The sequence below is a fragment of the Chinchilla lanigera genome, unplaced genomic scaffold (assembly GCF_000276665.1).
Source record: "Chinchilla lanigera isolate Chin_1 unplaced genomic scaffold, ChiLan1.0 scaffold00081, whole genome shotgun sequence".
NCBI classification, from domain to species: domain Eukaryota; kingdom Metazoa; phylum Chordata; class Mammalia; order Rodentia; family Chinchillidae; genus Chinchilla; species Chinchilla lanigera.
The window spans coordinates 9,628,787-9,643,453 of NW_004955482.1; the positions used below are offsets into that span (position 1 = coordinate 9,628,787).

A 14,667-nucleotide genomic window follows, 5' to 3' on the forward strand; every position below is an offset into this window, starting at 1 on the left:
TGAAGGCCATGCATCCTCATGGTCCCTCGTCTCACACCCAGGGGTGCTCAGAAAAGGCTGCCTTCCTGAAGGACAGGTGTAGGTCCTTTGAGCTTTCTTCTCTCTAGAGTGCCGTCCTCACAGAGCTGTCCCTGCCTGGGCTAAAGAGTCTGGTCAGTCTGGGGTACACAGGAGACCCTGCCTCAAGGGGTCTGGTGACTCTTCAGCCCACTTTGCCCTGGGCAGTCTTACCTGAGCTTAATTCCCTTCTAAAGCTTCCAGGGGTGGAGCCTTGGCAGTCTCTCAGATCTTGCTTTTGCCGTGCTTTCTTAATAGAAATTGCCTTTAAAGATTATTTTTAGGCAGGCATAGTGGTGCATGCCGGTAATGCCAGCACTCTGCAAAGCTGAGGCAGGCGGATTGCAAGTTTGAATCCTACTTTGGCAACTTAGTGAGTTAGGCAGATCTGTGGCAAAATTTAAAAGGGCTAAGCTGGGTGTGGTGGCGCACGCCTGTAATCCCAGCACTCAGGAGGCTGAGGCAGGAGGATTGTTGTGAGTTTAAGACCAGCCTGGGCTACAACGTGAGCTACACTGTGTCAAAAGCCAAAAAAAAAAAAAAAGATTTAAAAGGGGCTGGGGATATATGTAGTTCTGTACAAAGGCCCTCATTCCTCCTGAGCACTGTGAAAGCAAGCAAACAAACAAACAAACAGGTTTCCCTTGTTTGAATTTACAACTATCACCTTCATGAGGTGAGCCTCTTGAGTGCCAGAACTACAGGTGTGCGCCACGAGACCTGCCTCATTGTTCACTTGATTTTAACTGCATGTGTCTGAATCTCAAAACATATTGTTTTGCTTTACTTGATTTTGAGCTTTACAAAAAATACTGATTGGGCTCTTTTTGTTGTTGTTTGTTTGTTTCTTTTGGGGCAAGGTCTCCCTGTGTATCCCAGACTGGCCTGGAACTTGTGGTGATCCTCCTGCCAGGAATCCTTTTAAATGAGGGAGTAGGGCCTGGGTTGCAGCCCAGTATCACACACACACACACACCAAAATAAGGAAGAACAGAAAAACAGGAGTTTGTTCTTTGCGGAGTCAGCCCATTCGCTATTATAACGGCTGCAGGCCTGGCCACGCTGGTATTACCAGAGCGCTGCTGAGAAGGTTGTGCACCACAATGCACACCTGTAATCTCATCTCCTGGGGAGGCTGAGGCGGGAGGATCCCAAGTTCGAGTCCACCTGGGTAACTTGGTGAGACCCTGTCTCAAAATAAAAAGGGCTGAGAATCTGATGTTGTTCAGTGGCATAGTATTACCGCATTCAATTCCCTAGTCCCATAAATAGTAAAATAAAATAGAATCCCTTGTGCTTCTGACCCAACTGCTCTTCTTTTAGGGACTTAGCCTGACAAGCGCATGAAGACAGGGCACAAAGGCAGAGGACAAAACAGGCATCCCGGGCGGCATCGAACGGTGGCAATGGCGGCTTCCTGTGGGTCATGCGCTGACTCTGTCCCTCCTGTCCCCAGGTGGGCCTTCCTGGAGCTGGGCACCAGTGGCAGCTACAATGACAGCCTGCAGGCCTATGCAGCTGGTGTGGTGGAGGCCTCTGTGTCGGAGGAGGTGAGGCCACGACGGGGCAGCTGGGACATAGCTAGTTCCTCCCCTGCCAGACAGTTCCCTGGGAAGGTTGTTTGATTTTATTTTGCCTTTTGAGGTAGGGTTTCATTATGGGTGGTTTAGTCTGGGTTCAAACTTGTGATCCTCCTGGCTCAGCCTCCTGAGTGCCAGGACTACAGGTGTGCATCAACACACCTGGCTCACTGTTCATCTGATTTTAACTGACTCTGAATCTCAGAACAACATATTTTAAGCCGGGCATGGTGGCGCACACCTGTAATCCCAGCACTTGGGAGGCTGAGGCAGGAGGATCGTTTGGAGTTCAAGTCCAGCCTGGGCTACAAAGTGAGCTCAAGGCCAGCCTGAACTGCATAGTGAGACCCTGTCTCAAAAAAACAAGCAAACAAACAAATAAACAAAACAAGAACATATTTTGCTTTACGTGATTTTAAGCTTTACAAAAATGGTCATACTTATCCAAGTCAACAGTGGACACCACCCAGCATGGGCGGGGCTGCAGATGATGGCTGTCTCCTGTTCGGTGGGCCGGGTTGCAGGCTGGAAAATAAGTGGGTGTTCAAGTGTTGAGTGCAACCTGAATGCGTCTGGGGACTAGCTGCCCCTCTCCTCCAGTATGTGTCCTGGAGGTGATGCAGGGATAGGATGAAGTGTTCAAGGCAGCCCCAGAGCACCATGGGACCTGGGTGCGGTGCAGATGCAGGGGAGTCTGGTAGGGCATCTCGGGTGAATATGAGGTGGACCGGGGGAGAGGAGGAGGCCAGGCTCCAGTGAGACCCCTTCGTAAACCACACACGGCATCCTGGCAGCTGCTCACTGTGTCAGAGGGCTGCGGGCCGTCATGTCTGAGCGAGTGTCAGACCCTGGGCTTTGCTGCCCAAGGCGGAGATCAATTCTAAGGGGCACCTGGTCTACTTGGGGACACTGGCACCCCAGCTGTGTCCCCTAAGTCCGGCCCAATGGAGGACAGGGTTGCACGGGGGCCGGGGGTCTTGATGGCTGAGCAGGATTCAGATGTGTCCCAGTGAAGTGGCACCTGGGCACCGTCACAGCTCTCTCACTGGCACATGTGACTCGGGGACATTTCAGTGGGTGGGGTATGGCCGGATGTCACCCCAACCTTTGCCTGGTGCACTCAGTGCTTGAGAATCACAAGTGTGCTTCTTGGCATAGGTTCAAAACTTAGTCCTTTGACTCGCTACCTAGGCGAGCCTGGGTGAAGCGCTTGCCTGTGCCTCAGTTTCCTTAGCTGTCAAATGCAGGTGTTAATCAGCTTCATGTCACTATCATGAAACACCCAAGAGAATTAGCTTACAAGCAGCAAGGTTTACTTAGTCCAAAGTTCTGAGGTCCCAGCCCATGGCCGGGCCGCATGGCAATGGTAAGGGTGTATGGCTGGGTGGCCTCACTCCTGGGCCTGGGATCAGCTCTCTGTCGCCTCCGGGGACAGGCAAGGCAGGGCTACAAGGTCTCTCCTCTTCTCCACAGACCAGCCCAGGCTTGCCCACGTGGCCCCTGGCAGGCAGGTCCCACGGCCTAGTGAGGCCCCGTGGGAACCAGTGTCAGCAGGGAGCCCTGCTGTCTGCTTTCCTGCTGTGGCCTTGCTGCTTAAAGCAGAATGTGGAGCCACTCAAACAGTATTATTTAGGAACCCAGCGTGGTGGGCACGCCTGTAATCTCAGCACCCGGGATGCTGAAGCAGGAGGAGCGCAAGTTCTAGGCCACATAGTGAGATCATATCTCAAAAACCCAAAAGACAACAAAACTAGAAAACACATTAGTTGTCCATCTGGTAAAACACATAGATAGCTTGGGTCCCCGGGACCAGGAGAGGAGGTGCAGGGTCGGGTAGACAAGGCTGCTGGAGGGGCAGACCCCGGTAGGGCTGGGCCCTGATAGGGGTGGGGCTGGGCAGGTGGAGGCTGCCAGGGAGGGGACAGTGGGAGCCTTGGCTGGTGCCCTGGGCCGCTGAGCCTGAGCTCCGACCCCTCACCCCGCAGCTCATCTACATGCACTGGATGAACACGATGGTGAACTACTGTGGCCCCTTCGAGTACGAGGTTGGCTACTGCGAGAGGCTCAAGAGCTTCCTGGAGGCCAACCTGGAGTGGATGCAGCAGGAGATGGAGCTGCACCGGGACTCCCCCTACTGGCACCAGGTGGACCCACCCCGCCTGCTGGCGGCCCAGCGGCTCAGCCGGTGCATGGATCATCCCTGCCCTCCTGTCCAACCTGCCCTTCCCCCGCCTGCCGCACCTCCCCCGTCCCTCTGTCTGTGCACTTGACTGACTCTAGCAGTCCCTCCTCGCCCGCTGTCAGCCCTCTGCCTTGCTTCTATCAAAGAAGAGCTAGGAACACAGTTACTCCTTAAGATTCTGTTTACCTGTGTACTGCAGAGACTGCGTGGTTGGGTGATTGCAGTGCTGCAGGGGTTGGACTGAAACACAGGGAGAGTTCTGGCCTAGAGCACTGCATTTTCCTTTCCTTGGGTGAGCTGCTGTTTGGCCGCAGCTAACAGAGAGTCTGGGTCAGGTACTTTCCTCTTGGACAATGGGCTTGGTCAGGAAGAAACAAGTCAGCTAATTTACAGATTCCTTAAAAACCTCAAGGGGTGAACTGTGAATTACCCAGGACAGTTTATTGCTGTGAAGTGCTGTGGGTGCCTGGCTGCACGTCTGCCTACCTTAGACTGGGTTTGTGCCATTTCTCTCGCTTGGGACAGTTTCCACTGTCATATCCCTAAGTGTACCCTCCCTAGAGCAGGCTCTTCTACCTCCCCATGCACATCACCACCGCCGTCCCTTCCTCCACCCATCTGCCCACCCGGCACACACTCATACACCCACCTAACCGCCCGTCCGTCCGTCCGTCCGTCCGTCCATCCATCCATCCATCCATCCATCCATCCATCCATCCATCCCTCTAGTCTTCCATCCGCCCACCTACCCTCCCTCCCATCCACTCATCCATCCCTCCACACATCCATTTATCCACCCGTCCATCTACATGTTCTTCCGTCCATCCGACCATCTTGCTAAGTGCCTGGTGCACGTGTAGCAGAGGCCGATGCCCTGCGAAGGTGCCAGTACTCAGGGCTATGGGGCACCACAGTGGCAGTGGAGAGAAGCGGGCTGCAGGCGGCAGGCACCCGAGGCACAGTGTGCCAGTGCCTGACCTCAGGGTGGGGAGTGTCGGCCCGAGGGCCCGGCCGGGCTGTGAGGCTTCCAGCAGGAAGCTGCTTTTGAACCAGGCTTTTCAGCAGGGGGCCTTGGGGGTGGCACCAGGGCGGGCCTTGCAGTTGCTCACTGAAAGCAGGAAGGTGCTTGGCATGTAGGACTCAAGGCTGGCTGGAGCCCAGCAGTGAAGTGGGCCTGCCCCGCTCTGGCGGAGATGCCTGGGCCAGGCCCCTGCCCTCAGGGGGCATTGTGACCCTCCCTCCGTCCCTCCCCTAGGTGAGGCTGACCCTCCTGCAGCTGAAGGGCCTGGAGGACAGCTACGAGGGCCGCTTGAACTTCCCCACTGGGAAGTTCTCTGTCAAGCCTCTGGGGTTCCTGTAAGTGCCACCTGCTCACCACCCTGCCCTTGCTCTTTGTGGCCTGTGGCCTGTGCCAGTCTGTGGCCCCACCAAGCCCCAGCTGTGAACCAGGTGCAGAGCAGCAGGCCTGGTGACCTGGTGCCCGGCCTTCCCAGACTGCTGCAGATCTCAGGCGATCTGGAGGACCTAGAGCCAGCCCTGAACAAGACCAAGACCAGGGCGACCCTGGGCTCCGGCTCCTGCTCTGCCCTCATCAAGCTGCTGCCCGGCCAGCGGGACCTGCTGGTGGCCCACAACACGTGGAATGCCTACCAGTACATGCTGCGTGTCCTCAAGAAGTACCAGCTGCAGTTCCGGGAGGGCCCCCGAGGTGGGTGGACAAGGTGCACCTGCGCGTGTGAGCAGCCCCCATCCCTGCCCTTGGCAACAGGGGTCACACGAGAGCCATTCCAACAGTTTTTCATTGGGGAGGGTGCTAAGGATTGAGCCCAGGACTTGGTGCACGCTAGAAAAGTGCTCTGCTGCTAAGCTTTACCTCCAGAGCTTTTAATGCTTTATTTGAGACATGGTCTCTCTCCTGGCCTCAAAATTGGGATCCTCCTGCCTCAGCCTCCCAAGTATTGGAGATCACAGCATGTGCTACTGTGCTCAGCTCATCTTGTTTTTGCCATGTGTGTTTCCTTTCCATTTTTATTTTACAAGTTGTACCAGTTAGCTTTTGGTGTGTAACCAGGCACCCCAAAATTTAAAATAATCACCGTCTAGCTCTTGCTCCTGAGTCTGAGGTCAGCTGGTAGTGGTAGTTTGTTTCTCTGGGCCAGATGTAGCTGAATAGGGCTGGGATCACCAGTGTCCCTATTGTCCCCTGGGGGGAGCTGGCTGGTTAGGATGGCCTCATTCCCGAGCTTGGGGTTTGACCATCAATTCAGGGGACAGAAACCCAGTAGGCGAGCCCAGGCTGGCTCATGTGACATCTGGCAGGGAGGGGAAGACCTACTGAGACCTGGATGAAACTGGTGCCACCTCCTGACACCCAGAGCAAGGCAGGTGGCCAGCCCAGACTCAAGGGGGCAGGGCAGACCCCACCCTCGGTGGCAGGCGTCTCTAAGTCCCATTGCAGATGCTGCGGATGCCGGCACAGGAAAGGTGATGGCCATTTTGCAAACAGCTGCCTTTGTGAGGGATGCGTGACCCTCTCCTCTTGTCCACAGTGACAAGTAGCGGCCCAGGCCCAAGTCCCTGCAGGGCCACCCTGGGCCCTGGCCCCAGGTCCAGGTCAACCCTAGAGGCTCTGTTGCCAAACATTTGTAGTGTCTCTTTCCTGGCCAAGCTTTATTTATTTATTTATTTGTTTTTGAATTTTTGAGACGGGGTCTTGGTATACAGTCCATACTGGCCCTGAACTCGCAATGTAGCCCAGGCTGACCTTGAACTCATAGTGATCCTCCTGCCTCAGCCTCCTGTGTGCTGGGATTATAGATGTGCGTCACTGTGCCCAGCTTGGCCAAACTTTAAAACTTGGTGGTGCTGGAGCAGCAAGACAGGGGGGAAGGGTCTGCCCTTATTCACCACTCGTGGGAGGACGTGTTGGCCGTGCCACTTTAAAGAGGAACCCCGCTGGCATCAGGTAAATTTCGCAGTGCATTGATCCTGTGAACCAAGGTTCTCTGACTCAGGCCTGGACTAGGGAAACATCTCAGCTTCTGCCTGGGGAGAGGACAGAAGGTCCTCATGGCAAAAGTGCTTTGGAGACAGCCCAGTGGCCATGAATTTCTACTAGCCGACTTCTGGGGAAGCATTTGAGCAGCAGCATGACACGCTCTGAACGTGCACTTGACTGCATAGCATCAGCTAGAGACCCGAATGTGCTCAGCCCTGAGCAGCGTCCCGGCCCCGGCCCCACCCCGGGGTCTCTGCCTGAGGTCCCGCGGGGTGCGGGGCTCAGCCTGGCGGTGAGGGACAGGGCAGGGCCAGAGTCCTGCAGCTCGTGCTCCCTCGTGCCCGGCCTCCTCCTCCATGGGTGCCTGGCGTCTGTGCCTTCCTTCGTGCAGCTGTGGCTCCAGCCTGTTTGCTGTGTGTGTGTGTGTGTGAGACAGAAAGAGAGAGACACAGAGACAGAGAGAAAGAATGTCTGTAGTGTGTCCTAAGTGGTAGAGATTGAACCCCATGTGCTGAACAGGTCTTTAGCCACTGAGCTACACCCACAGCTCCCTTACATTTTACTTATAAATATGTTGTATTTGGTGGCACACCTGTAATCCCAGCTGTCTGGGAGGCTGAGGCGGGAGGATCACTGGTTCAAGCCCAGCCTGGGCAACTTGGCAACTTAGGGGGAGCTTGTCTCAAAATAAAAGTAAATAAATAAAAAGGGCTAGTGAAGTGGCTCAACGTGAAGGCCCTGGGTTTGCTCCCCAGTGGCACAACTTCCTTTGATTTTCTTCTGTAACTTGCTTCATTATGTGAGTAGTGTGTGAGCACTGGCAGGCTGGGCACTGGCTCTGATGCAGCAGAAGCCCCGCCCCTCCTAGAGGAAACTGCATGGCCAGCTTGGTTTGGCTCCACCTGGACTTTTTGGATGTATTTTATTTATGTATGTTTCCCACCTCCCTTTCATTTAGGACCTTTGCTCTGAGCTACATCCTCGGCCCTTTTTTATCTTTTTATTTTATGTCAGGGTTCCCTAAGTCACTAAGTTGCCTAGGCTGGCCTTGAACTTGCAATCCTCCTGCCTCAGCCACCCAGAGGACTGGGATTAAAGGATGCACTATCATACCATATATGTATGGTGTTTTAATAAATGGCCCCTATGTTTAAGAAAAGTCATAGCTTTGCAGGTATATTGGGTAGATACTCAAATTTCCCACATCCCAACCCTGCTTCCTTGCCTTATCATTGTAACGTCTCTCAGGGAGGTTTGTTACAGGAGAGGGACCAATGTTGATACGTTGAAGTCCATTGTTTATATTGGGGTTCACTCCATGTTTGTGCAGTTTTATGTCTTTGTTTTGTTTTGTTTTATTTTGCAGTGCTGGGGCTGGAACCCAGGGCTCCGCCTTGCTAGGCCAGTGCTCTACCCTGAGCCACAGTCCCAGGGCCACTCCACATTTTCTATCCAATGGCCTCATCTGCTAATGGAGAAGAAACCCAGTGTGGGGCTCTCCCTGCCCCACGCCCCAAGTCCCGCCAGGCAGGGTGCAGGGGTCCCCGGGCCTCCCTGACCGCACCTGCCGCTGTCCCCACAGAGGACTATCCCCTGGCTCCGGGCAACAAGCTGGTCTTCTCATCCTACCCAGGCACCCTCTTCTCCGGTGATGACTTCTACATCTTGGGCAGCGGGCTGGTGAGTCACCCCCGCCCTGGGCTCTGGGTGCTCAGGAAGGTCATTCAGCCTGCAGAGATCAGTGCCAGGCGCTGTGTAGGAGTTGGGGAGAATAAAGTGGTGTAGCCCCACCACAACCCCCTGCTCTGGGGCATGGGCCCCTGTGGGCTTGCAAGATACAGACTCCTAGGCCCCTACAGGGCCCCAAATCTTGAATCTAGCTCAGGCCTCTTCATTGTAACTCTGTTGTGGGGGACCACTGGCCTCTGGGACCTCAGGAAACACCGTTGCCTGGGAAGTGGCAACCTCCGTTTGTTTATTTATTCATTCATTTATTTATTTAGACAGAGTCTTGCTGTGTAATTCAGGCAGGCCTTAAGCTCACTATGTTCAAGGCTGGCCTTGAACTCCTTGTGATCCTCCTGCCTCAGCCTCCCAAGAACTGGGATTACAGGCATGCACCACCATGCCTGGGCTGTTCTGTTTTTCTGGGCTGAGGATAAACTCTGCACTGCCCCCTGGCCGCCCATGACCTTGTTCCTGCTTCCCCCAAATCCTCCCACTCGGCGGGGCTTCTGAAGAGCAGCCGTTTCCCCTGTGTTGTTCTGCTGTTTTCCCTGGCTGGCATCCAGACTCGCTTAGAAATCTGTTCCTGGCACCCTCACCACCAAGGCTTGTGCCCGCCATTGCCAGGGCAATGTTGCCAGGAGACAGAGTGCGCTTTATACAGCACCCTTGGGGCACAGGATGCCAGCCCTGGGGACAGGAGGGGCTCTTTCTGTCCTGTCCGTTACTTTTGTCTTAGTGTGGGAAGAGGCCTGCTAGGCCCGGTGGGGCTGAGGGCGCAGGGAGGGGCGACAGGGCCGGTTCCATCCAGTCCCTGGAGTTCACAGTTTTTGTGCCACTGTCAGCCCCTTCTCGGATCTAGGATTTTTTTTCAGTGCTAGGGACTGAACCCAAGGCCTTCACGGTCAGCTCCAGCCTCACCCCTTTTTAAGTCTTGAAATTTTGAGCCGGCTTCTTGCTAAGTCACTGAGTGGCCCGGGCCGGGCTGAAGCTTGCCTCAGTCACCCAGCATGCACAGGGGTCTCAGGTGTGCGCTGTGTCCAGCTGGGCTTAGATTTTTGAGTGCATAAGCCCAAACACGTCGAATTGTAAAGGAAGTAGCCACACCGCAGCATGGTTGTCTAAAACTACGCGAGTAGATGACGAGGCCTCTGTGCTGCCTCGCCGTGGACACAGTGAGGCACAGGCCCCCAGCAGACACGGGTGCCACGGCGCGGGGACAGCCCGCACGGGCGCCATCTCCGAGAGTGGGCGCCCTGCGCCGTGCTGCGTGCCGCGCTGGGTGCCGCAGCGGCCCAGGCAGGCCAGTGAGTGTTAGGCCCTGGCTGTTAGCAGCGAGAGAAGATGGGAGCTGCGTCTCGATGTCAGTGAGGAGGCGGCTGTGTGAGGCTTTTCCCATCCCAGTTTACAGTGTCTGGAGCCCCACCGCAGGTGAAGGGAGGAGGGTCAGCCCCACCGCAGTTCTCAATGCAGAAAGGCTGGGTACGGGGCAAGGAGGGGACTAGGGACGGGGGTGGGCATTGCCAGTAGATGGGCTTGCCTTGACGGTGTCCTCTTTTCTATATACGTATAAAAGAATAAAGATCAGGGGCCGGGGATACAGCTCAGTGGCGCAGTGCCTGCCTGGCAAGCACAAGGTCCCAAGTTCCATTCCCAGTACCTTCCCACAAAGAGATCACCAGTCATAAACACGCAAATCACACTGTGAGCCGGGCATGTTGGCGCACACCTCTAGTCCCTGCACTTGGGAGGCTGAGGCGGGAAAATCACTGCAAGTCTGAGGGCAGCTCAGGCTATATAGCAGGACCCTGTCTGAAAAAACCAAAACCAACTGAAACAACAAAAAAATCACATTGTGAATACTGTTATCTTTTAGCTGTTTTCAGCTTTTGGGTTTTTTGTTTGTGGCACTGGCGATTGAAGCCAGCATGTTCACACAAAGCTACATCCCCAGCCCTTGCTTATTATTTTTATAATCTGTGTTGTCAGGCCAGTGGTCCTCAGTGGGGCAGTCGGTGTCCCCGGGGGACGCACTGGCTCTTGTGGAAGTCAGGGACCCATCATAGAGGGTGAATTCACACTCAGCCCTGCCCCCACCTTCTCACTCGACACCAGAGAAGACCAGCGGAACCCTCCTGGCTGCTGACTGGAGTTTAAAGAAGCAGAGAAGCATTGTTTAGCAAACTTGCAGCAGGCAGGCAGAGCCCCAGGAGGACGTGGAGAAGGGGCAGGAGCTGAGGGCAGCACCACTTCTCAGGCCGCTGGCCCTGCAGGGCAAGGTGGGAGTGGGTGGGCTGGCTTGGTGGGGGCCCCCCTGGAGAGCAGGCTGGGCTCCCTTGGGGTCTGGCTCCCAGGGAAAAGCTGGGAGCACAGCCCGGAGTCCCTCCAGTGCCCACCACAGGAGCCCAGAGGAGCAGGTACCTAAGTCAGGATCAGGATGTGAGGTGTTTTTTTGTTGTTGTTGTTTTTGGTTTTTTTGTTTTTTTTCCGGTACTGGGAACCAAACTCACGACCTGGTGCTTGCCAGGCAGGCACTGTGCCACTGAGCTAAATCCCCAGCCCCATGGTTTTTGTTTTTGAGACAGGGTCTCACTTTGTAGCCCAAGCTGGCCTCAGACTCATCATGATCCTCCTGCCTCAGCCTCCTAAGTACTGGGATTATAGGCGTGCGCCACCACATTCAGTTTAGGACGTGAGGTTTTAAGAAAGATCCATGAAGCACCCACCTTGAGAGCCGTGGGAAGTGGCATGCCTGGGAGGTGCAGCCCTGGCCTCCCCTCCCAGGTCACGCTGGAGACCACCATCGGCAACAGGAACCCGGCGCTGTGGAAGTACGTGCAGCCCCGGGGCTGCGTGCTCGAGTGGGTCCGCAACACCGTGGCCAACCGCCTGGCTGTGGATGGGGCCACCTGGACGGACGTCTTCAAGATGTTCAACAGCGGCACGTGAGTGGCTCCTGGCCCTGCGGCCACCTCCTTTAGACGTGGGCCCCAGGGTGCCTGACGGCACCAGGGGCACAGGCTCTGCGCCCTCCGCAGAGCCCCCTTGCTCTGTGTATGGGAAACTGAGGCTCGGGCAGGAAGGGTTTTGCCCCTATCCCGTGCAGGTTCCCTCCCCCGAGCTGGAGCAGGGAGGGCGTGTGGGACTTGAGGCTCTGGGGGTTGCGGGAGGGGGGCCCGGAGAGTCGCGGGTGAGTGGTTGGCCGGGAAAAGACACCCCGGAGCTGATCATCAGGCCGTGGAACTGACCTTTGTTCTGACCATGTTAGGGGGCCTAGAACGTGCCAGGCTAGACGAACAGCACAGAGGAAGGGGTTTGTCCAGCTGCCCTGCCAGTGTGAGGGCTGCCTGGCCAGGCGCCTCTAGGCGGTCACCGTGGGTGACTTCTGGCTGCGTGGGGTGCTAGGGTGCTAGGGTGGGAGGCTGGGGCAGCGCCCGGGTACGTTCAGTCTCCCACTTGGGCACGGCAGGTACAATAACCAGTGGATGATCGTGGACTACAAGGCGTTCATCCCCGGTGGGTCCAGCCCGGGCAGCAAGGTGCTCACCATCCTGGAACAGATCCCGTGAGCCCCGGGCAGCAGGGGCTGGGGTGGGCAGAGGGCTGGCAGGCAGAGGCCAGAGACATGCCAGGGAGGGTGCTGGGAAGGTGCGCTGTAGAGGGGCTGGGGTTCAGGACCCATTGGGGTTGGGGAGACAGAGCTCTTGGAGCCGCTCTTCCAACCTGACCGCCTTGCCTGTCTCTTCCGGGTGTCAGAGGCATGGTGGTGGCGGCTGACAAGACCTCAGAGCTCTACGAGAAGACCTACTGGGCCAGCTACAACATCCCGTACGTGCCCCGTCCTGCCGCTGCACAGCCCCCACCATGGGGCCGGTCCTTCCACTTTAGCAGGAGAGGCCCCAGCTACTGAGCCGCACCCCAGCCCCCAGCCGGGTAGGAAGGCCCCGACCCTTTTGTGTGTAGCTTAGGCCAGCCTCGCATGACCTTGCAGTCCTGGCACCCAGCTGACCGTGGCATGGGATGGCCAAACCCAGATCAGAGCCGCAGTCCATGTCTGGGTGCAGAAACCCAAGGCCCTGAGAGAAGGTCAACTTCCCCACAGTCTACAAGTGGGAACTGGGAAAGCCAGAATTCGAACCCATGGCTGGCTGTTGGACCCCAGAGCCCAAGCTCAGCTGCCCCCCAGGTCACCCCCGGCACAAATGACAGACATCGCTATCACCAGCCCGACCATCGTGGCTGCTGATCACGATGTTCTTGATCACAGCCAGGCCCGGCTGAGCTCAGTAGGGGTGACACCCTGTCCCCACAGGTCCTTTGAGTCTGTGTTCAATGCCAGCGGGCTGCCGGCTCTGGTGGCCCAGTATGGGGACTGGTTTTCCTACAGCAAGAGCCCCCGCGCCCAGATCTTCCTGCGGAACCAGTCCCTGGTGCACGACGTGGACTCCATGGTGCGGCTGATGAGGTGGGGGCTTCCGGCTCGGGGCGGGGCCCTTCCGGGACAGCTTCCTGCGCAGCTTGCTCCATCTGCCCTTGCCACCAGCCCAGGGCTCCGTAGTGGCGGTCACGGTACTTAACCCTCCCATCACAGGGAGGACGCTGGGCACCCTGGGGCCACCGCCCTGTGCCCGGCCCAGGAGGAGCAGGCACCAGACCTGCTGGCCGCCGTCCTGAGGAGCCCATGCCTCGTGGTAGCACCAGGCCTGTGCAGACGCACAGCGAGAGCCACCTGAGTCCCAGGAAATGCTAGCAAGGGACAGCGCGGGCGCCTGACCTGGCCGGGTGGGGGTCGGAGGGCTTCTCTGGGGCGAGTGCTGATCTGAGAACTGAAGGACGAGGGGCGTGGTGGAGAATAGCGGGGTCCAGGCCACAGCTGTCAGGGTCACAGAGCTGCCACCATGAGGGGTGTGCCCTTCCCTCCTCCAGGTACAACGACTACCTCCACGACCCCCTGTCGCAGTGTGAAGCCTGCAGCCCGCAGCCCAATGGGGAGAACGCCATTTCCGCCCGCTCCGACCTCAACCCAGCCAACGGCTCCTACCCGTTCCCGGCACTGCGCCAGCGCTCTCACGGGGGCATCGATGTGAAGGTGCTGGCCCACCTGGGGCAGAAGTGGGGCCCTGAGGTCACACTGGGGCGGGGATCTGGGCTCCGAGCATCAGGCCAGCCAGGGTCGCCATTCAGCCACCTGCTCTCTTCCGCCCCCCAGGTGACCAGCATGTCCCTGGCCAAGGCACTGAGCCTGCTGGCCGTCAGCGGCCCCACGTGGGACCAGGTGCCCCCGTTCCAGTGGAGCACCTCGCCCTTCCCGGACCTGCTGCACATGGGCCACCCCGACCTCTGGAAGTTCGCCCCTGTCAAGGTCTCGTGGGACTGAGGCGCCTTTTGCCTTTCGCCTTGCTGCTGCCTTCGCCCTGTGGGGCCCTGGGAGGGCCGTCTCGCCTGCCCGCCCTCCCGGCTCTGCTGTCCGCTGGCCCGGAGCTCGGTCTGTCTGTGTGGTCTCCTCTGGGGTGTGGAGACTGACGCGGTGTCAGTCCTGAAGAGTGCGGGCCATCCCTGTCCCCGCTGTGCTGCGCCGTCTGCCGACCCCCCTGCCCTGCTGGTCTCCAGGGCACGCGGGTGGGGCCCCGCTGCCCCTAGGAAGAGGCTGTGCGCCTCTCCAGCAGCTTCCTCGAGGACAGAAACTGGAATACAAACCAAAACCAAAGTTTCTGGCCACTCGTGGCTGGAGGGTCCTGAGTGCCCGTCTCCCTGCAGGGCTGGCGGGAGTGTTGCCCCAAGCTCCTGCCTCACATCCCTACCCAGCCTGGCCTGCGCCCGGCCTCTGGGCAGCGCCCACGGCCCCCACTGTAGGAACCAAACCATTAAACACAGGAGCCTGTGCCTCTGAGCGCGCTTCTTGGGGAGGTGGAGCGGCTGAGGGGGAGGCACTGTTGCGTGTGGGCTCTCACTGTCTGCCTTGCGTCGTCCTGTCCATCCTGCTGCCTGTCAGTCTGCGCTCATGGGCCAGCCTGCCCATGGACCCCCTGTCCATCTGCAGTCACCCCATCCATCCATCTGCCCATGTATCATCCATCTTTCTGTCCATCTGTCCACATCAGCCATATATCACCATCTGTTCATCT

At 57.5% G+C, this 14,667-nt stretch overlaps 1 protein-coding gene across 1 annotated transcript; it reads left to right on the plus strand.

The window, feature by feature from the left end:
* Nucleotides 1-1,513: 1,513 nt before the first annotated feature.
* Nucleotides 1,514-14,426, plus strand: Plbd2 (phospholipase B domain containing 2; the record flags this gene model as incomplete). The annotated part of the gene is given in 11 exon segments (XM_013503595.1): nucleotides 1,514-1,607; nucleotides 3,623-3,781; nucleotides 5,075-5,175; nucleotides 5,313-5,527; nucleotides 8,400-8,497; nucleotides 11,327-11,487; nucleotides 12,012-12,107; nucleotides 12,299-12,370; nucleotides 12,855-13,007; nucleotides 13,469-13,631; nucleotides 13,752-14,426. Coding segments are annotated over 11 exon segments (1,480 nt in total), but the record flags the coding sequence as incomplete, so codon positions are not given.
* Nucleotides 14,427-14,667: the final 241 nt, after the last annotated feature.